The following is a 26,354-nucleotide window of genomic DNA, read 5'->3' on the forward strand; positions in this document are numbered from 1 at the left end:
TGCTTGCGACACCACCACAGCACCAGGGTCAAAGCTCAGGGTGTCAGCCTGCGGGGGGTTGGGAGGGGGTGAATCACACCCTTTCTTCCTGGAATGCGCTAACATTGGCCATCAGAGGTTTTGCTTCTTCTCCTCCTCTTCCTCCTCCTCTTCCTCCTCCTCCTTCCAACGGGCCTCGTTGGAAGGTCTGGGGTTACCCAAGAGGAAATGGAGGTTCCGAGAGGCCATGTGACTCCCTACAGATCGCACATTTAGCACAAGGCGAGCTGGGCCGGGAGCCAAGTCTGGGGCCATCTGAACTTTCTCCTTGTACTGAACTCTGTTTACTTGGAGAAGAATTGGACTCTCTCAAAGCTTGCTGCTTTCCTGGATGGCAGGTGGAAAAAAAAAAATCTTCCAACAGCTGCATGCCTGCCTGCCTGCCACCCATTACTCTGCTTTGGGAATTTGCTTCTCTGTGTGGAAGTCAGTGTGCAAATCCGTCCCGCTTGAAGATGCCTGCAGCTGCCTGGAGGGGGATGGATCGGGGTGGAGGGGGTATCACACCCCAAGAACTGCAGAAGGGGGTGCTCTTCTTATCCAGCTTAGGGGCTCCTGGGAAGCGTGCCACACGGAGAGGCTCCATGTCTTTGTCCACAATGGGCTTCCTCCTCTTTAATATTTATTTGGAAGACAGAGAATGAGAGAGAACGGAGGGGGAAGGGCTGGTGTTGCTGCCGTAGGTTAAGCCACCACCTGTGACACTAACATCTCATGTGGGAACCCAGGGTTGAGTCCAGCTGTTCTGCTTCCCGTCCAGCTAATGCACAGGGAAGGCAGTAGAATCCCTGGTGTCTGCCACCCGTGTGGGAGACTCAGACTGAGTTCCTGCCTCCTGCCTTTGCTGTGGCCATCTGGGGAGTGAATATTCGGTGAAAGTTACTGATTTCTCTCTCCCTTTCTGATGCTCTGCCTTTCAAATAAATAAAATACATCTGGAGGGAGGGAGAGCTGCTGGTTCATTCTCCCAAATACCTACCCCCACAGCAGTTAATTCTGGACCAGGAGCCAAGAACTCCCATTGGGTCTCCCATGTGGGTGGCATTAGCAGGGAGCTGGGTCAGAAGTGGAGTAGCCAGAATTCGATTCTGTGCGTCTGTACAGGCCTCTGGTGTGGCCACCAGCAGCTCACCCGGCTTGGACCACGGTAGCTGCTGAGATGGGTTTCAGGCTGGAAAGAATTTAGCAGAGAATTTTCAGGGGTTGTTCCTGGCTTAGCAAGTAGGATTCTAGGTGCTTTAAAAAAACACATTTTTCTTATTGCTATTTACAATTTTAATTTTCTGAGGGTGTTCTTTGGTCATAAATTGTATCTTACAAATAAAATTTCATTTTGGAAAGCAAAATGTGTAATGGTGATGTTGCTTAATTTTTGGAGTTTTGCTCCCAAACACTCTATGATAATGAGCTTTGTTCTCTCTTCACCTCCAGGAAGCCTTCCTGGCCTCTCCCATGATTGCCTGTTGGAGGAATCTCCTGCTTAACCCCCACACCCTCCTGCACTTTCTCTGCTAGAATGTCTCTCATTACCCCCTTTCTGCGGTACAGGTGGCCCTTTTCGTTATGTTGGCAAATTTTTCCGTTTTCCCTCTGTCCCAGGTGGGATCTCTAGCTCCTCCCCCTGCACCTGCCTTTGGGAACATGGCGGGGATAACAGAGGAACTTCCACTGGGGCCCAGATCAGAGCTGCTCATGCTCTCAGTCGCTTGCGGTGTCCTTCCTGTCACTGGGCTGTTTGCTGAGGTCCTGTCTGTCCCCCTGGTCCCCAGCCTAGCTGCTCCTTTAACCTCCCATGCCCTATAATCCTCCCAGCATCTGGTAAGAACTAGCTGGGCACAGCTGCATGCCACGGACAGTGCCCGTCTCCCGTTCTGAAGTGGCCTTTGGCCTTGACTTGGAGAAGCAGAGGCTTGGCAGACGCTGCTCCCATGGGGGCCGTGGGGCCCAGGGCAGACTCTGCTGCTCTCTGAGTCCCCCACCCCCCTCCCAGTGCAGATGAGGGCAGGAGGCTGGGTTTGGTAACAGTGGCTTGCAAGCATATCCTATAGGGCTCTTGTTTCCAAGCAAATTCTGGCTCAGCTCTTCCTCTGGGGGACTGAGAACTGGACTTTGCCTTTCCAACCAGTTTCCTGATGAGGCCCATGGGTGCAACTTCTGGAACAAGCACCTGGTGAGAGGCTGGTTCCTGCTCAGCCCATGGTCACAGAACCCTGTGCACACTCGTGGGCAATGCAGCCTCAGGGCACAGCGTGGGCATCCCCAAGAATAGAGGTTCTTGCTGGAGAGAGAGTTTGGGGAGACCAGCAGCTCTGGGTGTGGATGCTTTGAGATGCCAAGCAGCCTCCTCTCCCAGCGCCAGCCCCTGCAGCTCTCTACATCCGACCCCAGAGCCCTGGACATGCAGGTTGACCACAAGACCCAGCAATGCCAGTGGTGATCAGAGTGATTTGAAGATTAGGCGTCATGGGAACTTGGGGCGCAAAGACTGTCCGGGGTCTCCGGCCTTGCTTACACTTAGCCTTAAATCCAGAAGAATTAGGGGACATGAGAACTCCCCCATTTCTTTTGCCTGCTCCTGGCATTGCAGTCCCAATAGTCCCAGGAGTGGCCTTGTTTCCTGGGTCTTTGGGGACCCCGTGGAACTTCTGCAAAAGTTGAAAGTCTCTCAGGCAGAAGATGTGCCAAAACTCCCTTTATAGAATTCTTTTTATGAATTTAAAAGAAATTCCTGCTTTTGCAGAAGGGAAAGCCAAAGCCCAGCAAGGGACGAGACTGGCTTGTGCCCAGGGTACCTGGTGGGCTAGAGTACCCAGCTCTGCCAAAAACCTGTTGGGCCACAAGGCTCAACCCAATGCCAAGGGGCTATCATGGCAGGTGCAGTTCGTGAGCAGGTGCTTGCCTGCCGGCTCGCTGCTCCCTTCCAGCATGTCCAGCAAATCTGACTCAATGGGGATAACTGGCTTGAAGCCGCTGTCCAAGAGCAGGGACACTTGTGGCCACACCCAGGGTGTGATGGAATGATGACTGCTACTCTTGCTAGTCTACCTGTGACCACTGCCCCTTCTCTCCCTCAACTTCATGTTTAATAAGTCACCAGGGCTGGCTGTTAGGAGCAGTGGTTAAAACCCTTTCGAGGGGCCCGGTGGCGTGGCCTAGCGGCTGAAGTCCTTGCCTTGAACGAGCCAGGATCCCATATGGGCGCCGGTTCTAATCCCGGCAGCTCCACTTCCCACCCAGCTCTCTGCTTGTGGCCTGCACCCACGTGGGAGACCTGGAGGAAGAAGTTCCTGGCTCCTGGCTTCAGATTGGCATAGCACCGGCCGTTGTGCTCACTTGGGGAGTGAATCATCGGACAGAAGATCTTCCTCTCTGTCTCTCCTCCTCTCTGTATATCTGACTTTCCAATAAAAATAAAATAAATCTTAAAAAGAAAAAAAGAACCCTTTGGAACACCTGCATTTCATATCTGAGTGCCTGGTTCAAGTCCTGGCTCTGCTTCTGATTTAGCTTCCTGCTAATGCGGACCCTGGGAGGCAGTAGGTAGTGGCTCAAGTACTTGGGTTCCTTGACAACCAGGAGAGACTTTAATTGAGCTTCTTGCTTCAGCTTGGCCCAACTCTAGCTGTTTCAGCCATTTTGGGGAGTAAACTAGAAGATGGAAGCTCTCTCTCTTTTGTACCCCCTCTCCTGTATCTCCCTATCTCTGTCTCTGCTCTAAGGGTGAGGGTTTCTAAGCAACCATGAACAAACAGTTCTTTTCTAATTTTTATTTTTACAACTTTATGGACACTTACTGCACACTCCATGACATTCGCTCCCTGGTAAGTGCCTGAGTGGATGGGTTCATGTATTTCCAGTGTTGTACAGCCCTCACTGCTGTCTAATTTTAGAACATCACCAACATCTTGAAAGAACCAGAGCACATGGGCGGTCACTGGAGCAGGCGGTGTGAGCAGCAAGGGAGAAGCTGCTCCCACGGCAGCTGGGGAGCAGGTGGCAGAGCACTCAGAGCATGGTGGGAAATGGATCTCAACCGCACATCCTGCCTCTTGTCAGTCATCAGACGGACCTTCCCAGGACACCGTGCATTCTACTCACTCATCTCCAGGTCCAAGAAATAACTGCCAGTTTCCCTACGGAGAGGGCAGGAGCTGCATGTATGTTTGGAGAGCCCCAGGGGTGCTCCATGTCTCCAAGATGGATGAGGTGAGAGAAAGTGGCGGGGGACCAGGGCAGGATTATCCCCACAATCACCAGCTGTTCTCCCAACAGCAGGCGGGGTGGATCGGGGGCAGGAGTTCTTTACGAAGTACAGGCAAGACTGTCCCCTCTCCATGGTTTCTCTTGGCTCTGGGAAGGAAAATCAGAGTTCTCCAGAGTGGGCGTGGCCTCCCAGCCTCACTCTGGGGTCCCAGTTTCTCCTGCCAGCCACACACACGCATGCACGGGCTGTCCCCGTGTGGCACTCATGGGCCCCCACTGGCTGTGTTTCCCTAGGAGAAGGTGTGCTCTCTCAGAGGGCAAAGTAGAACAAAGTTTTGGTTTTCTAGGCTGGAGTGCACGACCTTGGCAACTGAAAGTAGCAGTCTTGTCCTAGAGCACACCAGATCCCCCCAACAGACAAGATTTGGGCACCTGGAAGAGAGGACAGAGTGTGGGCTCTGAGGAAAAGAGGGGTGGTGTACAGCTTTGCCCTTTGCCAGCAGTGTGATGCTAACTACAATCCCTGTGCCACACTCCTCTGAGTCCCCATCTCTGTCCCTCCTTCCCCTGGGGGCCCTGGAGCCCCCATCTCCATTTAACAATCAACAAGGACAATGACGAGTGTGCCTGCCTTTCTTCTCCAAGCCCCCCTATAAACACTCCTCCATTTTTACCAGCATCAAGGTGGGTGAGACCTGAAAAGCTACAGTTGCCCAATCTGTACCCATTCCTTCTCACTCTTACCTTTCTGAAACTTTCAGGAGTCACAAAAAACCTTAAAAACTAAATCCGGTGATCTCTTCCCCTCTTCCCCTGCCCGCTCCCAACCTTTGGCTCTATCACCACCTCTCCTGGCCTTTGAGAGGCTGCCTCATCTGCTCACTCAATCCAATGTGCATGTAATGACCGGAGATAGCTCTGTCCACTGTCCCAGGGCAGGACATGGCCCCACCAGAACAAGGGCTGTCTGGGCTGACAATCTGGCCTGCACACCAGTGCTGCAGAATCCCAGGGAAATGCTGATTGCATCGAGTACACAGCCGATGGGAAGAGCCCTAGGGACCTTCATCTGCAGTGCTCTGCCTTGGGTGCCTTGGCGGGGACTAGGAAAGCCAGGCTGCAGGGTTTGCAATCTCACCCTGCTGTCAGGTAGAAAGGGAGCAGAAACTTAACCTGGGATGTAAAGTGTGGTGTGTCCCACACTGGTCAGTCAATAAATGAACAAATGAATGAATGCAAGACAAGAAGCGATTGCCGACACCAGAATCCACAGGAGAAAACAGAGGTTTATTTTTTCCCCTCTCTTTTTAAGTGGAGCACACAGAGAGGTCACAGTTGAAACACAATTCTGGGAGCTTTGAAAGAAGCTCATCGTGCCCCAGCTGCATTTTTTTAGGTGAACACTATCCCAGGTTGGGGTCATGTCTGCACCTGAATTCAGAGATGTTGAAGTGGCTGCTGGCTGAGACCCAGAGAGGATTCCCTGGAGAAGCACGCCCAGGCCCTGCCGGGAACAGGTGCCAACCCCTCCTCAGCCATACCGGACATTGGCACCGAGCACCAGGAAATCCTAGAGAGAGATGGGGCTGCTGTCACGCCCTGCAAAGGCACTCCTGCTCACAAGCATGGGGGCTGCCAGTCTTACGGCAGAGGCAGCAGCCGGTGGAAGGCAACCCTTGGGCCCGCACCTGTCAGGAGCCTCCCCAGCAGCTGTTCTGTGATGCAGAGCCCTGGGGCCGCAACAGAGCCTTCACTTGTCATCCTGCCTCCTGACAGCTCAGGGAGCCTGGCTCCAACCCCGGCTCCCATCCTGGCTCTGCTCCCATGCACTCTTCACTCAGCCTCTGCAGAAGTGCCTCTGGGCCTTCGCTTTGTAAAGGAAACTTGGTGAAATGGGGGGGGAAGGGGTGGGAGAGCAGGGGGGCAGCAGGCTTCAAGCTTCCCTTGGCTACTTTTCCCATTTCTAAACCTCGCTAGTTCATTGGTCTGAAGAACCTGGGATCAACTAAGTGGGCATTGAAGGCAAGGCGGTGATTGGAACCTGGATGATGGGGGAGGGGTGTACCATGAGGGGCAAAGATGGGACAGGAGAGCCATCCTTCAAGGTAAGGCACACACCCCTGCGTGGGTGGCCTTGTGGCAGATGTAACCTTTTGGCTAGAACATATTGGGCTTAGGCGGTCTTAGAGTAGAGATGGTGAGGAAGCTGGCATATGCATGAGCCAAAAGTTAAAAAAAAAAAAACTTGAAGCTGAAAATGTGGCTGGGAGCTAGGTGACACCGAGGTGGCAGCTGCAAGTTGATGAGAACATCTGGGGAAGCTGAAAGTGGCTTGGGGGACATCAACAGCCTAGGTTTCTGATCTCTGGTCGTGCTGTGCCAAAGCCAAGCAGAGGCCTGAGGGTCAGTGTTGCAATCTGCCAGACACTAGCATTGGCCGGTGGCCTAGCAGGATGCAGCTCTGCAAAAAAGGCAGGCAGCATAGATCTGTTGGGAATTTCAACAGGGCCTCCTGGAAAGGCCCCTCAGCGAGCTCTGTTGTTACCGGGTGGAGCCTGGAATTGGTGTAGCAATGGTTACAGGCCAGGAGCTTGGCTTTGAACCTGGACTTCCTGGAACACCGAGTGGCTCTTCTGATCTTACTCCTGCTTCTTTGTTTACTGACAGTATTCGCCTGCCAGGGTTGTTGCAGGGGCAGGTGGGAAGTGCTGGCTCCCACTTCAGCCTGGAGGAACAGCTGTGGGCCATCTGGGGACTCACCTGGTGGGTCTGCAGGACCAGGTCATAGAGCTGCACCCGCTGGGGCATCGGCAGAGGGATGCCTCGCTGTAGCTTTTCTGTGGAGCAGAGCAATGGGAGTCACTGCAGCCCCGCGCTGGACCCCACCTCCGAGGAAACTGCCCCTGGAGCCGTGCCCTCCTCTGCCCAGAGCTCAGGACAGACATGCTGGCTTCTAGCCCACAGCTGCCCTCTGAAAGGCCTGGGCCTGCGGCATCCCCCAGAGTACTGGCTGAACACTGCGGCAGGCAGCCGTAGGTGGGAGGGCAGGGTTGTCGCTGTGGACATTCTCACAGCCGCTCAGTACCGGGCTAAAAGCAGACATCGCTGGTGGTCTCGGGGCTCAAAGCACCACATACCAGGATGGAACTACAGAAAATTCCAGACAGAGTCAAGGTTCCTTGACCAAATGATGAAATCATGGATTCTATCCTAAGGAACAATTTGAGGGCTTATTTTCTAATTTTTGAATACTCTTGAGGCATTCTTTGGGGGGTCTCTCTGTTCTGTTGCCTCTGGCATTAGGGTTAGGGGCAGGCCCGCCTAAAGTGCTCATTATCCCTTGGGCCAGGAGAGCAAGAGATTTCCTGGCCCTCCTGTCATGTTGGGAAAAAGCCACAGGTTCTGGCTTTGAGCCCCAGCTCTACCTGTCACCCTCTGTGCGACCAGAGAGGGTTGATCGGCAGATATTAAGCCCCCAGTCCGTGGGTTCAGTCAGCTGCGGGAGTTCCCTTTCTGTTCCTCATTTTTCCTAGTGTCACAGGTGCCTCCAGCCTGTCCACCCCTCCGCCTCATGGTCTCTTCCCCGGAGCACCATACCGTTCACCCTGGGCAGCACCAGTGAGGTCACCACATAGTCCATGAGCGCCTGCAGCAATTCAACCTAGAGATCAGAGGGGTGGGGAGAGCCACAGAGTCAGGACCCGGTGCCACGGACAGTCCCCCGCCTCCTCCTGCCCACCTGGGGCCACTCAGCAGCCATACAGCCAGGAGCACCGCTGAGAGGCAGGCAGAGATGCCAACCGGAATGTCCACAGTCTGATCAAGGTCACGCAGGGCATCCCTGTTGCTCTGCAGGTTCAGATGTAAAGCATGGTTTTGGTTGTGAGGGGCAAGGCCTGACACTCGAGCTGACGATGGGGAAATTGATGGAGAGCATTTGTGAGTTATTTGGGATGCGGAAAGAGGAAGGGCTAAAGACGTGTTTCTTTTCTGTGGGTTCACCCCCCCAGGGCCCGAACGGCTGGGGCTGCGCCAGGCTGAAGCCAGGAGCTAGGCAAGAGTGTCAGGGACCCTGCTGCGTGAGCCGACACTGATGCCTCCCAGGGGAGGCAAGAACCTGGAATCAGAAGTGGAGGTGGGATTTCAACCCAAGCATTTGGACACAGGTCTGAATTGGTGTCTTAATGGCTAGACCCCTCCTCCTCAGAGGATTTACACCTGACAACCTGGGGCTATTGCGGTGATGTGATGACATAAGCTATCACCTATAAGTCCAGCATCCCCTCCTGGAGTCCTGGTCTCTCTGCTGCCCACCCAGCTCCCTGCTAACACAGAGGAGTGGCCCAAATGTTTGAGCCCCTGCCACCCATGTGGGAGAACCCGATGGTACTCCTGGCTCTCGGTTTCAGCCTTGGCCCAGCCCTGGCTATTGCAGCCACTCAGGCAGTAAATGAGTTCTCTCTCGGTCTCTGTCACGCTGCTTTTTTTTTAAATACATATTTCTAGAAACCCTGAAAGTCATTATTTTACAAAATGCCCCCTGTCTGACGCCTCAGGCTGGAGAGTAGATTGAAGGAACGGTTTGCAGGGCTATCCCTTTAACAAAGCTTTGGTGATACAAGCCTCTGTAGGCAAACAAACAAGGAAATAACGTAGTGAGAAGGCAAAACTTTGGACAGGAAGATGCTCAAGGAAACATTAAATTGAACCAAAGCGATCAACTAAAAGCAACCTCCATGTGCAGCCACAGAGGAGTCATCAGAGGACAGAAGCTGGGAGTATGGGGTACTGGCGAGGGGAGGGGAAGTGGGGGTGAACCTTGATACCAGGAAACACCATGTAACGAGTAAGAATGACATGGCACAAACACAACCAGCAGCCAGAGCCATTCCTGAGTTATTTCTGAGTGAGGAAAGCAGGCTCCAGAGGTCATGCAATCCTATTTGTTAATTATAGAGGCATAGCCCAAGGTCAGGAAGGATATACTACAAATGATGAATGAAGTGGTAAACCCAAAGGGCTTCATTGCCTCTGTTTTGCAAACCTATGGCTTAGGATTGCTCTCTAGCATGTATGTTTTTGCCTGAGTGATAATAAAAAAATTTCAAGAATAATGTGACCCTCCCCAGATGGCTGTGTGTCAGGTGACTCAGGCTACAATTCCCGGAGTGCCTCCCCTCCCAGGATCCTGGGATTTGAGACTATTGCTTCTCTGCAGAAGTGGAAGTGGGCGATCCACTCCGCCAAGCCGCTGCCACAACTCAACCCTGAAAAAATCATGGCACCAGGGCTGCTTTGTGCCTCTGAGAGGCTGCGAACTGGTGCCTGGGACAGGCAGCTGCGTGAGTATCAGATTTGGAGGGGGTAGGAATAGGCCGATTTCAGACTTAGCTGACTTACCAGGTGCTCACTGGGCAGAGAATTTGGGGGCATCCCAGGGATGGACCTAACCACATGTTCTCTAGGGAGGCAGAAATTGGAGTTCAACCAGAGCACCCCACACCCCCAGAAGAGTTAGGTTTCTGATGTGGGACACAGTGCCATGTTGTGATGGCATTTAGCAGCTGCTTATTCTGTCAACCTGCTCAGTGACTGAGAGTAACCGGTCACATCTTCCTGACAGCAGAGGCCTGCTGGGTAGTGGAGTCTTCTCCTTGGGCTGTGGGACACCTGCTCCTGCCCACCTACCCTCCCCCTCCCAGCCCTCTTCCTGGTTGTGCTGCCCACCCACGGCTCAGTCTACAAGACACCTCCAAGCTTCCACATCCTGTTCCTGTCTACTTCCAAACATATATTCAGCTCCCTGCTTCCTGGCTGAGTCCCTGCCCCTAGCCCCTCCCTGGTGCCCTGGCTCTCCTGCCCCAATCCCTCCCTGGTGCCCTGGCTCTGCTGCCCCAGTCCCTCCCTGGTGTCCTGGCTCTCCTGCCCCAGCCACAGCGAGCCCTTCCAAAGGTACAGATCACATGACATCACCTCCCTGCAGGTGGTTCACCTGCTACTGCTTGCGGTTAAAACTGTCTCCCTCCACCCTGACCCTGAAAGCCACAGAGCCAGCCTCTGCCCCTCACTCCAGCCACAACCTCTGTGCCCTCCTCTTGCTCCGCTCCAGCCATGCCAGCTTCCCCTAGATCCCAGTTGTGCCAAGCTTGGACTCAGCACAGGGTTTTGCCTCTATAGTTCTTTCCGGTTGTCAACCCAAGCATCACCTCCTCAGACAGGCCTTCCACGGTTGCACACTCTGTTAGTTCTCCCATCTTTCTGCCCAGCCTGCCTGTGCTGCTCGTTGCTCTAAGACTGAGACGATCTTATTTTTGCCCTCCTGTCTTCCGACTCTGCCTGGCTCCCAGAAACCATTTCTTCCCTGACTTGTGGGACAGGATGCTGCAGCAGTACTTGACATGTAACATCTGTTCATGGCTAAGTCAACATGACTTGTTCAACAAACCTTGGCGGAGCAGATTTTCTACACCTAGACTGTACATTTAAGGAAAGGGACTTGCCCAGGGACCCCCAGTTGGCACAGAGCAGGCCTGGGGCCACAGAGCTCCCAGCTCTGTTAATTCGAATGCAAATTATATGCAATGAACCCCGTGACTTCCTGCTGACCCATTACCCAGTGTGAGGAGGAGGAGGAAGCCAGTCAGAACCTCAGACTTACCGGGAAGGTGCCAATGTTCGAGTGCTTCAGCTCCAGGAGCAGCCTGTGTAGAGAGAGGGGATGCTGACCCCACCCATGGCCTGGGAGCCCGGCTGAACCCATTCCCCTGCCTAGGGGTACAGTCCCCGAAGTGTCCCTGTGTGCGGGTCACATGTTTCTTTGCCAGAAGTGCTGCTGACCAGACACTGCTGACAAGCAGTGTCCCCCTGTTCAGTCATGGTCATTGTCTCAAGGAAGGACTGGGCGGCGGGAGGGGGTGTCCCATGCCAGACCAACAGGAGTCCCAGGGCTTCTGTGAAAGCCTCTGGGAGCCAGGCACTCTCCTCAGGGATCCCTGTTGATGGCTTTGTCACTACTTGGGGATCACCTGCCGGGAAACAAAGTTGACACAGGGGACAACAGAGTCGAGAGATGGAGGGGGGTCACATTTCTAGGGGCACCTTGTCTGAGTGCCTGGCTCCACCCTGGCATGAGAGCCTTAGAATTTTCAGTCTCCTGAGCCAATAAGCAATCTCCAATTTTGTCAGAGACCTCAGAGAAAGGGGCAGCCACATGGCCAGGTACTGAATCCGCTGTATTAGGTGCTTCATTCCATTCGATTCCAATTCCACCGGCAGAGGCCATCACACTCTCATTTCACAGATGAGGAAGCTGATACTCAGAGAGGTCAGTCTACCTGCCTGAGGTCATGGCTAATGACTTTGAGCAGGTTTCCTGGATTCTCAGCTCATGGTCCCCAAAAGTCTACAAATTTTGAAAACTCATCCCCGTTCATCAAAAGTCAGAAGCCGTAGGAGGCCTGTTCTAGGAGTTCTCATGACCCAAGCTCTGTCCCCCCGTGAATCTGAAGTCTGCGTTCAGCCAGCCCCCAGCTGCTTCTTCTCCAGCTCTGTGGCATGACAGCCTCGCAGGTGTTTCAAGAAAATTAAACCCACAGTCTCTGAGACGGAGGCATGTGTCAAAATGGTGCTGGGAGAGGTGAGCCGTTTGAACCCCCTGGAGCTCTGTTCAAGGTCAGGAAGGACAGCTCTGGGCCAGGGAGGCGGAAATGGACAGGAGTGTGGATCAAGACTCACATGGTGTGATCGTGACTCTGATGGAGAAACAGACGCCAGGTCTGTCCACAGTGGTCAGCACACCTGCCCCTTGGAGGGGCTCCTTCTTTTTGACCCGCTCGCCTACCCTTCCGCTCCGTGCCTCCACTTGCCTCTCCATCGCTCTGTGCTAGCTCTCTCTCCTTCTCTCCCAGTGTCTCTTTTTCTGGGTCATGCACTCCATTTCTGCATTTCTTTTTCCCATCCATTGTTTTCTGATCACACAGCTGAAAGTGTTCCAAACACTCCAGCACATGTTCCAGTACTTCACTGAATCCTCAAGGTGGTACTGTTGGTAAAGGACACGCATGCAGTTGACTATGCAACTGGGGAGCAACTCAAGAGATTTTGCATGCTCAGTATCCAGTCCAGGCACCCCTGTGCCCCCAGCCACCACCTCTTCCGTCCGGATTCCAACGCCTGGCAGAGGATGGTTCTTGGAGGGGAGAAGTTGATGTGAGATTTTCCAAGTGCCAAGGACAGCCTAGAGCATGGGGCAGCTGGACACTGCTGTCCTTTAGCATGGGGGGGTGGGGAGCCTTAGCTGACATGGCCCAGCTGTGAGTCAACCTGGGGCAAACAGATGCTGGGCCACTCCACGGTGTGTGACAGTGGCAAGGTACTTCACCTCCGAGCACCAGTTTCATTATCTGTAAATTGGGAATATTATGGCTACCACACCCTGCTTGAGGTTTAATTATGACAGTGGATACAAAAACAGAAGGGTCATTGCTGTTGTGTGGACACCAAAAACAGAGGTGTGCCCCCCACCCTGCCATGCCTCTGCAGGCCACTTACCTGCCTGATCTGAGCTCTGCGAAAAGCTTGTCTCCCTTGGCATCAACCTTCACCAATGTGCTCAGGCTCTGTAGGGCAGGGGTGCTCATTGAGGAAGCCCAGGCTCACAACCACTACCCATGTGCCCCCAAATGCCCTGGGACCATACCCCGGCTCCCTGCCCACTCCTAGGGGCCCTTAGGGCTGGAGTCCAAACCACCGATTCAAGGATTCATTCCAAAACGTTTACTGAGGGAAAAGACAAAGCTTCCTGCCTGGAACCTTGGACGATTGCCTATAAGCCCACTTTCTCTGCAAAGGGGGTACAGTGGGGTCAGCTGCATGGTCCCTGGTGGGGGGAGTGTGGGCCATATCCCCAGAATGAATGAAGGAAGAAACAAACATGAATGATCAGTTGAGCACAAGTGTGAGCAAATGAATAAATGAAGGCGCATAGGAGCCTAAAAAATGTGTAGCATGTTTCAAGTCAACAATATGATAAAAAATTGAGTGAATGAATAAGCAAATGAGTAAGCAAATGACTGAGTGTATGAATGAACAAATACACCAATGTGCAAGTGAATGATCCAAGATAGGAGTGAATGTATTGGAAATATTAGCCATATTTCAAACCAACAAAGGAATGAATAATTGAGTGAATGAGAAACTATGCAAATGAATAATTGAATGACTGAATAAATAAAGATACTGGTGACAGTCGGGTGAATGATGCCTGTGGGGCTAGAAGCAGGTGGACACAGTGGCTCTGACCTCCAACCCTGGCATCACACTGGCCAGGCTTCCTGCTGGGCAGGATTCACCCTGGCCCCCGACTCCTAGGACAACAGGAGCTCCCCTCTGCCCAGCCTGAAGAGAATAGCTTACCAGGCCAAGCAGGAAGAGGGAGGCCAGGGAGGAGTTGGGGCGGATGGCAAAAGCCTCTACATCCAGGGCAGCGTTGAAGGTGATGCCATTGGGACTTGTGGACAGGCGTGGTGGGGAGGACACGGAGAGGACGAGCTGCACATTCATATTGGGGAACATCTTGGCCACCTGCACCCCATGAGGGGACAATGAGCACAGAAAGTCGTTTGGATAGGAACATGGCTGGATCTAGACTTGCCCCGCCCATATCCAAACACCTCCCCCGCCTTGCCACTGCCCCTAGAACACAGGCAGGAACTGTGTGGTATGGCAACTGGCACCCTGCCAAGCCCATCCTAGTCATCCCTTGCTCTGGGGACTGGAAGCCCAGTGTCAGGAAGCAGACAGACTCAGTTTCTATCTGATCCTCATGCCTCTGTCCTCCATCTCAGGCTGCAGCAAATGGTTTTCAGTCCTCAAATGGGACGCGCTCTCCTGTCCTCCATAACTGCACGCAAACTCAGGTCCCTCTCGCCGAATGCTTGTCCACTCAGTCTTCCTCAGGCTGGCCCCGCCCCTTCCCATGCACCTCAAAAAAGGTGAGGGGGTCCTAGGGTCGTGGGGGAGATAGGGAATGTCTCAGTGACCCTCTCATCTCAGACAGCCTCCAGCCAGGTCTCCTCCCACAGTCTGGGCCAAACTGGTGATTGATGGGCAAATGCCCTCCCTGGGTGTCCCTGCCAGCCACACCTGCCCCTGCCCATCCCTGCAGGCTGCCCTGTAGAGAAAGAGTGGGAGGGGCTGTCCCCAGAGTCCCCAGTGCAGGGCCCACATGCAGGCTGGGCAGCTGATCAGTAGCTGGACCCTCGTGTCCACTTTCACCCCCCAGGCAGGAGGCTGCCTGGAGCAGCTCTCTGTGCCGTTACGGGATGCACAAGGCAGGCTCTGCTCTCTGGGCCCTGGGCTGCCTCTGTCCCTGCCTCTCCACTCAGCGGACCCAAGCCCACCCTGAGCCCAGGCCCGTTGCATGATTAAAAGAGAGAAAGCAGGCCCTTGCTCACCTGGGGCAGGGCTTTCCCAAGGTACTTGGTCGTCAGTTGGGATTTAGAGTTCCTAGGAATCTGGAACAAGAGAAGAGGACCTTGGGGGATGGTATTAAAGAGCAGCAGGCAGGGTCACTGGGGAACATGTTCTCTGTCTCCTCTTTTTCCCTCTGTTCTCTCCACACCCAGGCACACGCTGAGGAAGGCCAGACAGAACAAACATGAGGGCACAGGGGCCTGATCGCATGTGACAGTAGAGGTCAGTGGCCCCAAAGACGAACCCCAACCTCTGCAGCCTGGAACCGACAGCCCTCGTCCCTGTCAGCTTTGAGATTCTTCTCCCTGAGAAGCTCCAGTCTGCCCCCAAACCAATCTTATGGGACACTCTGTTCACTTGCCAACTCCCAGCCATGGCCTCCCACCAACACACTTGAACTCTGTGAGTTTCCCCTACCGTCACCCTCAACCCTTTCTACCTTTGAATTTTACCAAGCGCAAGTGATTGGGGGCCAGGTCGCTTGCTCTGAATAAACAACCCTTGTCTGTTTCCCCAGTGTGCATGTGGGTGATCAGCATCTTGCTGGTTCCCATTGGTGGCACTTGGAACTGTGGCAATCAACTGTCTTTCCGGGGAGCCGGATAGGAGGAACCCCCAAGGCTGGTGAACAGGTCGGGACCAGGGGTATTCCCAGATTCTGGAGAGGATGGTCATTTTTCCATTTCACAGATGGGTAAACTGAGGCCCAGAGTGGGCCCTTGAATAAGTAGGGACAAAGAGGGTGGTGATGAAAAAGGTGATAGAATGGGGAGGAGGGTCTGGGACAGAGCAGGTACTTGCCTACGTGAGCTCAGTGCCTCTCAATGGGAATCTGAATTCTCTCTGAATGTATAGCAATTATAATGCTATATAATATAGTAACATAACAGCAAGAGTATTGCACTTAATCATGCCCTGGAAGAATATACTGCTACTGCTGCTTCATGGATGGGGAAACAGGTTTCCAGAGTGGCTGATTTCAAGTCAAAGTCAAATTCAAATTTGCTCCCATCCCACCCAGCGCATGGACAAAGCCTCTACTCGGGAGTTCAGGGCTCCTCCCACATCCGGCCCCAGCCCGGTCTCACCATGTCATTCGTGAGGATCAGGCCCAGAGTTCCTGCCTGTTTGTACACCAGCGTCGCCGTGTTGAAGAAGTAGTCAGACACGCCTAGATACACCATGCGATCCTGGAGGCTGGGGAAGGCCATGGCAGGCGGGGCAAAGGGAGGCTGGCTGGGGTGGGCCACGCTGTAAAACTGCCCCTGGGGGCAGGCAGCAGTGAGCTGGGCATGTTCAGGTGGCAATCCCTGCCGCTGTCACATGCATAGGAAATGAGCAAGCTGAGGACACGGGTTGTGCGTTTGCAAAGGAGAGGAACAGAATTTCCCTCAGCGACAGGCTCAGAGAGGCTGCCCTGTATGCTTTCCCAACCAGCCCTGGGCGGCTTGCACGCTCGCTCTGCCACAGGAGAGGATGCTGAGGTTCAGAGAGGGCCATGATTTGCCCACAGTCAACATGGGCCCACAGTCAGCATGTGGCAGGGGCAGGAACTGAACCTGGGCAGGCAGAGTCTGGCACGGGCGCTCCTGCCTGCGCAGCTCCCCAGCCTTGCTAACAAGCACAGAAATGTTGCGCAGGGAGCAGTGAGGTCCTGCTACATCTTCCAAGTTAGCAGCATTTGCAAAGCAGGAGAGTGGGATAAGCACTGGGTGTGCTGGCTGCTGACACTGTGGGTTATTGGTGTGGGGCTGCTGTGCATTGCAGCGCTGCATTGTAAGGCAGGTCATTTGGTTAGCTGCAAAAGCATTCAGCCGAGAAAGCAAATTATAGGCAGGTGTAGACGGTAGGATACCAGGTAGAGAAAAAGGAAAGGTCCCTAAGCAGTGTAAGATCAGGGACGAGCAAGACACACACTGACATCATCAGCACAGCAAGATGGGAGAAGTGCAGGATCAGGCAGTTATTCACACGTAGTTTCAGAAACAAATGTGACAAGAAGGTCACATGTCTTAAATCCAAATGATGCTACCCTCACATCCTCTGTATCCTTGGCTCCCTGTTGTTCTTAGACCATGGCTCTTTATGGCAGAAGACAGAGCAACTCTTGGAAGGCAGTAAGAGGGATCCAAGCCCAGGCTGGGAGTTACAGTGCACATGGTCAGGGAAGAAGAGCCAGGGGACTGGTGGAAGGCACCAAGCCAGGCAATCAGGCCCTCCAGTTCTAGCCAGGTTTTCATGTGAATGTGTATGTGTGTATGTGAATGTGTAGATTGAGGACCCCATGGGGGCATTACATCCCCCCATACCCATCAGCCACCACTCCTCAGCAGGAGGCAAACGGAACCGCTTCATGGGTTGTGGGTAATTATGCCCTAACTTGACCTTCGATCTGTTGCATTGTGAAGATGCGTGTGTGTATGTGTGGCTAGTAGCCAGTGATGCTGAGAGCAGTGAGGGAGGAGGAGGCAATAGAGATAGCTCAGCAAAGACTCGAAGGGGCCAGACAAAGCTGCATGGACATCTGGACGATGACACTGTAGCATAGGGGACAGCAGGTGCCTAGGCCCAGGAGCAAGGCAGCTATATGAGTTGGAAGAACTGAAGAGGGGGAGGCCAGTGAGCCCAGAGTAGCAGGGGGAGGAAAAGAACAGGTGTGGGGAGAAGTAAAGCAGACATCAGGGATGGGGTTTGCCTCCCCAGATCTGGGGGAGTCCTTCCTGAGCAGGTCTGGGGCAGAGCCATTCGGGCTGGTAATTCTCCTGCAAAGTCCCACCTTCAGCTGCATGTCCAGGTGGTCAACTGTGGCTGCTGGGGGTGCTACCAAACTGTAGTCGATCCCGGCCACTGAATCAATCTTCTTCCTCACTGGAGAAAAAGAGGACAGAATAGAAGCTGGTTCCCATGGCAACCTCTCCAGGCCATCCCCTAAAGCTGGTTTAAGAATCTCTGTGTTCATTTTATACTCACCTCCTCAAAGGAGCCCTTCTTAACTCCACCCCTGGAGGGAAGGAATCCACACTCACGTGCACCTGCTCCCTTCTGAGAACTCCGAGGTCAGTGGCTAACATACGAAGCCAAGGGCTCAAATACTGCCACTTGCATAGAACTCCATGTGACCCAGGATGAGCCCTTGCCCTTCTTGGAGCACCTGCCACTTGCAGAACTGTGGTGACAAGCGTCACCTCACAGATGCTGGGAGGGATCCGCTTACAGAGCAGGAGTGGGGAAACTTCTTCCTGCCCAAGGTCATCTGAGGCTTGAGGACATCATTCATGGCCCATGCGAGATTATCCACTTAAAAACCAGCTTCCTGTAAATTCACTGAATCATGAACCCTGCCTATGGCTGCTGTGGTAGGGTCAGGTTAGATGAATTCTCAGGCCTTGTACAGCCCATGGCCGGACATCCACAGCCCCTGATGTAGGCTCCAAAGCCAGGCAGGACTGTTCTTGGTAATGCTGTTGCTCCAGGTCATGTTGGGACCAGCTCAGCTCTGATCCCAACTCCAGGTCGGGATCGTGTTTCTGCCCTTTTACCAGCCTTGTGACTTTGGCCAAACCTCAGCTCCTTTTTGAGCCTCCATATTCCTGTGTGCAAAATGGACGGTTGGAGGCTCAGGGGAGACAGTTTTCCATGTGCCTGAGACATGGTGAGCATGTGGGAGGGAGTCCTCCCTGACTGTAGGTTGCCAAATGCTTGGAAGGGCAGGGGACAGGAAGTTGTTCCCATGTTAGACATGCAGCAACAAGGGGCTCAGAGGGGAGGGTAGCAGCTCTTTGGGCAACCTCATGTGTCTGGCTTCCAGGAGCAGAGACTATTTGGGTGCTTGGCGGTTGCAGGGCTGGGGGACTAATCAAGGATGGGTTGTTTCCCCATCTTACTCCTGCACCTACCACAGCAGCCTGACCCAAAGCCATCTGCCATTTGAAAGCCACCTGCTCTGCCCATTCTGGCCCAGGCTAGGCCTTCAGGGAAGCTTGCTGCCTCCTTCAGGCCCTCCCTGTTCTGTTTCCTTTTATTCTTGGTGCCCAACCACTCTCACCTGGCAGAGTCTCGACATAAGGCTGCAGCTTGGAGGACACAGAGCTGGTCAGCACTTGGCAAATCTGGGGCAAACCAAAGAAGTGGTCAGTGAGGCCTTCCCATGGTGGGAATAAGGATCTAGGTAGTTTCCTTGAAAACCACATGGCTCATCAATTTTCCCTTTTCTCTTTGGCCACCAGGAAGCTGAGGGCATGAGACAAAGAGCTTGGAAATAATAATTACGCATGCCTGCACAATGTGAACATCTATGTTCTGTTTCCTTTCCCTGCTGCATTTGTGTTTTCTGCTTTGTCATGTGGGCTTGCTGTTGGTTGTGTTGCTTTTGCTATCTCAGCTCCTTAGGGAAACGAAGTGGTTGAAAAAAGTGACCGAGCATGAGGTGGTCGGTGGCCAGCTTTTCTGGGAGTGGGGGCTGGTTCTCTCCCAAGGCAGGGTGGGACTTTGCTGTGAACAGCCAAAAAGACAAATCCTGCCTCTCCCCCTCTCCCACCATTTCTCCCAGGGGAGTAAACAGTAACCCCAGACCATCTAGGTTGCCTCATCCCCAGGCTAACCTGGTCGCTGAGAGGGTCACTCCACGTCTCTAGGCCTCTGTCTTGTCCTCTGTACAATGGGAAGTGGCCAGTTGCATCCCACAGGCTCCCCTGCCTTGCAACCGTGCCTCAGCCCCAGCCAGAGGGCCCTGAGGGCTTGCTTGGAACCCACCGGTCAGTAAAAGTGATCTTGCATGTGGCTTCACCTTTGACTATGGAGCCACACCCCATCTGGGGCTCCCTTTGTGCACCCAGTCCTTAACCACAAGCAGCCTGACCCCAAGGATGGGTCTGCCCCTTAAGTCAACAGTCCAATGGGCCAAGCCAGAAAGCAGATGTGGGAGAGTGGGGCCATTCAGGCGACACCAACTCTGAGCTTCCCCCAGATGCCAGGACACAGGGTGGGGCCGTGGCTGGGCCCACTGTGCTCATCTCACTGCCTGAGCCACAAGATCCTTGAGCGTGAGCAGTGGTGCCTGGCCCTAGCTGCTCGTTTCAAAGCCCCAAGTAGCAGGCATGGTGGGGGTGTGTTCACCCCATAGCCTTCCTGGACAAGAAGAGATGTGGCTGGCCGGGCCGTGGTCAGGCTGTGCCTCATGGTGTTCTTAGGGACCTTCAGCTAAGTCTCTTCAGTCCTTGCCTTACTTTTTTTTTGTCCTTTTAAATTTAATTTTATTTATTTATTGTTGTTTTTGTTTATTAATCCTTCTTCTTGACTCTTAGGCAACCTTGGACTTATCTGTTGTTTCTTTTCTAAGAAGCTTCTAGAACTTTCTGGTCAAGAACTAGGCCTCCCTCAAGGGTTTGCCAGGAGCTCTTCTTCCCTGGCTGTGGGCCTGGATGTGTGTGTCTGGGCTTTACCCTCCCTCCCCGCCACTCCCTCCCCCAGCACCCTGCAGGTCAGCCCTGGGGTCCCCTGCACCAGCTGTGAGCATTGTCCCACTGTTTGGGCACTTCCGCTACTCCCTGGAAGGGACTGGGCCCCAGCTGCCTCAGCAACCAAGTCCTCTACCCCCAAATCCCTGTTGCAGCATCTGCCTGGAAAAGCCCAGCAGAGTCACCTGCTTGTCTAACACTTTCAATGGCTGTCCACTACCCTCTGAGAAAGCCCAGCCCACCGTGGGCCTGTCCAGGTGGGATCCGTGAGTCCTGAGTTTGTTGTTGGACGCCAGCTCACCTGGCTGCCTCTCTTAGCTACCACAGCTGTGTTAGAGATTCAGGTGTGGGCAAGGAGGAGCAGCACTGGAGGGGCTGAATCCTTACACCAGCCCCAAGCCTGTTGCTTCCTTAAGGGCGTGTGTCCTAGGTGGGAGCACTGTGAGGGGTTTGGGGGAAAGGTGGAGCAGCCAGAGGGGCTCCCCAACTCTCCCACCCCTGCCCCAAGAAGATCTCAGGGCTAAAGTGTGCCGTAAGAGTGGGGCGACCCCTTCTTGGAGCCTTGGGGAATGCTCGTCACCACACTCACACTGACTTATAGAGCTGGCTTTGGGGTTTCAGTGGGCATGGGGTGCAGGCTGGAGGTACGAGGTGACAGCCTACCGCTGGGGATGCCCCCCGCCCCTCTTACCTTGCCATTCATGAATTTGCGGAGTGAAGATTCGATTTTCTTATGGAAGAGTTTGACCAGCCACCTGTAGAGTGGCAAGCAGGGACAGGTGTGAGGGTCCCTCAGATGTCAGGAGGCTGCGTCAGCTGGGAGCCCTCCTCCCCCTGCAGGTCCATCTGGGCACCTCCTTCCTGAGCTCCCAGTGTGCACTCTCAGATCAGCATCTTTCTCCGTCTGCAACGACTTGTTGATGTGGTTATTTCCCTACAGTGCACCCTGCCCCAGGCTCCCCTCTGCCCCAACCCACCCACCTTTCTCTCTCTCTACCAGCCACACTGGCCTGCTCTACCTTGTGTCCCAAGCTGCCTCCCAGCACAGTGCCTTGGCACATGCTGTTCCTGTTGCCCCGACACCTACCTCATGAACTCCCACTTAACTCTTCATTTCCATCCCAATGTCAGTCCCCAGGCTGGGTCAGATCCTCCTGTTTCATGCATTTATAGCTCTTTGTACCTTTTTCTTAGTTCTTATCTCCTTTCATTATTGTGTGTGAGTCATTCAATGTGTGTGGCGATTTCATTAGTGTGTGTTACTCAGCTGGTCTAGCTGACCACAGGCTGGGGTCAGAGAGTCCTGTGCTGAAGCACTTGTTGCATATGGAAAGTTAGGCTGTTAGCCAACCTCAGCGCCTTGGTTTGCCTCTTAAGAGAACAGCCTATTCTCACCAAGTCACTGTGCGAATTAGTGATGCGAGGCAGGTGCTCAGAACATTGCTGGGCACATGGGATGCCTCTAGGTGGCGCTCAATCTTGTCCCTGTTGTGTCCTAGGGCTGGTTTTTTTGTTTGTTTGTTTGTTTTGTTTTTGTTTTTGCCTAAGTTGTGTGCAAAGCTGACATCACCTGGCATTTGTTGAATGAATGCCTGCAGGTTTCTGATGGGAATTATGTAACATGGTACATGGATCGGGTGCTGAGCCGCAGCCTGAAGCATAGTAAATGTTCAGTGCACCCCACACGTCTGGTCCATTCTACGTATCCCTGGCTCCCCCTGCCACCCCCAGGGATGCCTTAGCAAGGCTGGGCACAGAGTGGGCTTGGGTTCTGCTCAAGATCCCTTCCCCAGTCACCGTCCCAGGAGGTCATACCCCAGGATGCCTGAGACCCGCAAACGCGCTCTGTCGATGTTGCTGTTGCAACTGGAGCAGGTGACAGTGGCGTGGCCCGAGGCAGGGACGCTACCCAGCTTGAGGTCCGCCGAGATGGAGATGCCCTCCACACTGATATCAAACTTGCCGCTGACTTTGCTGAAGAAGACACAGAGACAGCTTGGAGCAAGCCCTTCCTTCCTTATTATGTTCACACTCCAGTGCTGGGCAGCAGCTTAACAGGGTTCCTGCTGCAGGTGAGCCAAGAGCTCTGGAAAGCACAGGCAGTTTGCCCAAGGCCTCCCAGCTGCTGAGTGGTGAAGTCAGGATTTGCACCTGATGTCCAACCCAGGTTGGCCGGGCAGAATCCAACTTATCCTAACCCTGGCCTCAGCTGCTATCCTTGCTGGGTGGTTTTGAATGTCACTGCTGATCACAGGAGGAGATACATTTCCTTGTTCTCAACTTTGGACTTGGCCACCTGACTTCAACATGCACAGCTCTGGAGGATCTGCCTTCCATTTGGGCACCTCTGCCAGCACCAGGAATGTGCCTTGGGCAGCTACCCAGGCTGAGGTGAGCCTCTGCTGGACTGAGCCTAGTCTAGCTCAGCCAAACCCCAGCAAATCCTCGCCTTGTAGGTGATTAGAATTGTAATATGTGGTGGTTGCCAGCCACTGAGGCTGGGCTGACTTCTGACACAGGGCAGATGACCAACCCAGCCAATGGGTGACAGGTCCTGTGCTCAGCTTCATGTCCTGACTCTGCCTTGCTGTGTCCAGTGCTGTGATGTGCACAGGTGCTCAGCCATTCACCAACAGAACTTCCTCTGCCAACAATTTCGCTGGGAGTCAGCAGGTGACAGCCCAAGTACTGGAGACCACGCTACTCAGGTGGGAGACCCAGCTGGAGTCCTGAGTCTTTGACCTGAGCTAGCCCAGCTGTTCTGGGCATTTGGGGAGTGAACCAATGGATGGGAGACCGACCTCTCTTTCTCTCTCCTGCACCATCTCATGCTTTGCCTTTTCAAAAAATAAAAATAAATAAGTAAATCTTCAAAACTCTTGTCCTAGAGACTCTTGGACAATGCATGGTGATGAACAAGGTGAACAAATCCTGAAAGCCTGGATCAGACGCCTCCCGAACACCATCCAAAGCCCACCCTGCATGCCACAAGCATGGCCACATACACGAAGCTCTTCCTGGCCTTCCACCTGCCGCTGACCCTGATGTTGGCGTTGTTGATGGAGAGCTGCAGACCCACGTTAGGCTTCATTCTGATCTGGGGGTTGGGAAGATGGAAGCTGCGGACCACCATGCTGCAGAGGAGAAACGCTGAGCTGTCAACTGACCCCCATCCTGCCCCATCACTTCGGCACCCCTGCCCCGGGGGTGGGGATGGGGAAGACCTGGGCTGGGGCCTGCTTTCAGCTACACTATCGTGTCACCAGGACCTCAGTCTCCTCAGCTGTACAATGGACTCAGTTCTCCATTGCGCTGGATGTGTGACCCTCAGCCCAGAAGCTCAGCAAATGGGTGGACAGTGTCTGTCTTTGTCTACCACCAGCATCCCAGCGTGCCCACCATACCAGACATGTGGCAGGTGCTGGAACAGTCTGGTGAATGAGAGGGTGCATTCAGTTCTTCCCAGATATGTATGGGGTTTCTGCCCAACCTCTCACCTGTCTTAGGAGACAAGAACAGCCTTGTCACCCCACACCTGTCCCAGGCTGATTCACCTGGGGGTGGAGTTAGAAACTTCAACTTAGCCAGTGAGGGCTCACTATTCCTCCAGCTCCAGTGATTGGCTCCAGGGTGTGTACTTAGCGTATGATGGACCAATTGGAATGTGTCTGAGGACCTCCCCTGCAACTCGGCGTTGAAGTGGATGAGTGAGAGGTCATCTTGCTTCCCGAGGGGACCTTTCCCCGAGGGTAGTGGGTGGTGCTTGCATGTGGCCAGGGAGAAGCAGGGTCCCACACGCCGGCACCTGCTCCAGGTATACCTGAAGCCAGAACTTCCCCGGCATCGTGCAGTCCCCTGAGCCAGCTCATTCTGGTTCAGGCCATCTGGGGCCAGGTTTTCCGTCCTCCAGGCCCCCAGCCCTAACGGATCGAAGGATTGGGCCCAGAGTTTTGGGATTTGTGACTGTCCCTGGGCATCCTGGTGAGGGCCCAAGGCAGGTTCTGCGGCTTCCTACGCGCCCAATGTGGGGACTGGGTCCCTCCCCGTTGGATACTTTGAGGAGAGGGAGCCGGTCCGCCAAGCGTCACCTGTGGAAGTTGTAGTGTGCTTTCAGGAAACGCTTGATCTTAAAGCTTCCCGAGGTGTCGGGGATGCGGATCTTCTCCAGCTCGCGCTGCAGCACGGCCACTCCCTTCTGGCAGGCTGTGGGCAGAGAGGGCACAGGGAAGGGGCTGGGTCAGAGACTACCCCTGCTAGCTGGGCTGATGGCTGCGACAGCCCTCAGCTGGGATGGTAGACCTGGAGGGTCGCAAGCAGGGGTCAGGGCAGGCCTTCTGTGAAGGACCACAAGGTAAATGCCCCCAGGCCCTGAGGTCCCTCCATCTCTGTCAAAGCCGCTCTGCCCTCCTGGCCCGAGGTGGCCGCAGGTAAGCTGTACTTGGGGAATGCCATCCTTAGAGTTGCTACGATTTCAAGTTTCCATTATCTTACCTGGTTATGAGGTACAGCTTCCCATTAAGTTTCCAGCAACCATTTAAAGATGTAAGCGCTATTCTTCAGAGTGGGCCTGTGACTGCAGGTTGCTGACCTGCACTCTGAAATACCACGTCCCCCCCCCCAGCCCATGGTACTGAGTCCTACAACCGTGTCCAGCACCCGGTCTCTCTGGCTTTGGGATGCTGTCCACAAGGCCTTTGCCCACTTAGAGGGGCAAGGAGAGCTGGGCTGGCCAGAGGGCAAAGAAGGTCAAGTGGGGAGTTGGAAGATACCAGGGAGCCCCCAAAGGGTGTGAGTAAGAAGAGGATGCAAACATACTCCCTGTGGGTGGCACAGGTGACACCAAGGCAGCTGTGACAGACCAGGGAAGCCCTGGGCTCAGCCTTCAGGGCCATCCCAGCTCTGAGCTCAGAAACAGCCACATTGCTTCCTCCTGGCTCACACGGGGCCTTCTGCATGTAGCCCTGGATTCAGAGATGCCCTACTTGGGCTGGGGGGTGGTGCTCGGGAGTGGAGCCCCAGGACATTGAGAAGGGTCCTGCTCCCCACTGCATGGAACTGAGGAGTTCTACCTTCCACTCCGAGGGTTTTGCTGGGTTTGCCATTGCTCTACAGTTCATCTTTCTGCCACTGAGAGGCAGCATTGAGCAGCTCTATGCCACAGCATTCAAGAGACCAGAGCTCCACTTGAGTGGTCCCCTCTGCACGTTGGCTCGCTACAAAGGAGAGCCCTTCCCGTTTTTCCCAACCTCTAGACACAGCAGCAAGCCTGAAAACCAACTTCAGGAAGAAAGGACCTGGAAGCCAGAGACAGAGGCTGGCTGATGAGCAGGGACCACTTAGGAGTCTGAGCCCTGGGGAGCACTCCAGACTGGGTATTACTGCTTCCCAGCCCTGTAATCTTGGCAACCTCAGTGGCTGCACAGGTAGAACAGGGACAAGGACACCTGACTTGTAGCATAGTGAGCATTCTGTGCACTGGATTTAGAGCGCTGCACACAACAAGTGCTCATTCAACTAATGCCCCTTGGGGGTGGGAGAGGAGGAAAAGGAGGCATCCAATTACCATAATCCAGGCCCTTCTGGGAGATCCTGATCATGAAGCCGGGGTTGGTGGCCTCTGTCACAGCCGTGGCCATGACGACCAGTGCCACCACCAGGGCTGCCCAGCTCCTGGTGCTCTCCAGACTCCTGGCCATGGGTCTTCCCTCGTCCTGCAGTGCTGTGCTGTGAAAATCTCAAGATCTCGGAGGGGAACCAGGCAGCTATAAAGGAACCGGCTGGGGAAGTGCAAGCCAGTGGGATGTGTAAAGGAGGAAGGAACCCGGATGGGGGCGGGCAGAGGGGAGAGCAGCGGCCAGAATGATCTTGGTTGTGTAACCAGGTGTAAACTAGCGTAAGCAAACAGCATTGACCACTTCAATGTAAAGCCGGGAACTAACGCTTCCCAGGGCTGGGCAGCTGGCTTTCCTCTTGGCTGTATTCTAAGGTACACATTGCTTTGTTCCTTATCTAAACTGCTTTCCATCAGGCTAGGTGGGATCTTATTGCAAGTGGACCTCAAGCACCACTGGGATGCAACAGCGAAGAAATGTACAGCTGGGGACCGAGGGTCAGCCTTGGCACCTGCCACCAGAGATCTGCAGTCTCCTGGAGGCTTCACCATGCCTGTGCCCACCTGCCCTG

The 26,354-nt window shown here is 54.1% G+C and overlaps 1 protein-coding gene across 1 annotated transcript; it reads right to left on the reverse strand.

Moving 5' to 3' along the window:
- Window positions 1-5,510: 5,510 nt before the first annotated feature.
- BPI (bactericidal permeability increasing protein) lies at window positions 5,511-25,963 on the reverse strand. The gene is made up of 15 exons (XM_004585802.4): window positions 25,735-25,963; window positions 24,260-24,374; window positions 23,177-23,305; window positions 21,987-22,145; window positions 20,863-20,926; window positions 18,761-18,824; window positions 17,492-17,583; window positions 15,804-15,980; window positions 14,697-14,756; window positions 13,657-13,824; window positions 12,793-12,860; window positions 10,901-10,943; window positions 7,840-7,903; window positions 7,003-7,079; window positions 5,511-5,812 (listed from the first exon to the last, which is right to left on the reverse strand). Exons 1-15 carry the CDS (start codon window positions 25,865-25,867, stop codon window positions 5,774-5,776), a joined length of 1,452 nt encoding a protein of 483 aa, XP_004585859.2. The 5' UTR covers window positions 25,868-25,963; the 3' UTR covers window positions 5,511-5,773.
- Between the last annotated feature and the right edge of the window lie 391 nt (window positions 25,964-26,354).

Source organism: Ochotona princeps, chromosome 22, assembly GCF_030435755.1.
Source record: "Ochotona princeps isolate mOchPri1 chromosome 22, mOchPri1.hap1, whole genome shotgun sequence".
Taxonomy (NCBI): Eukaryota; Metazoa; Chordata; class Mammalia; order Lagomorpha; family Ochotonidae; genus Ochotona; species Ochotona princeps.

Coding starts and splice junctions, on each gene's coding strand:
- BPI (XM_004585802.4), bottom strand. CDS start 25,867: ATGGCCAGGAGTCTGGAGAGCACCAGGAGCTGGGCAGCCCTGGTGGTG. Junction 18,825..20,862: donor GCAAATTCATGAATGGCAAG/GTAAGAGGGGCG, acceptor GGTTTGCCCCAG/ATTTGCCAAGTGCTGACCAG. Junction 17,584..18,760: donor TTATGTCGAGACTCTGCCAG/GTGAGAGTGGTT, acceptor CTTTTTCTCCAG/TGAGGAAGAAGATTGATTCA.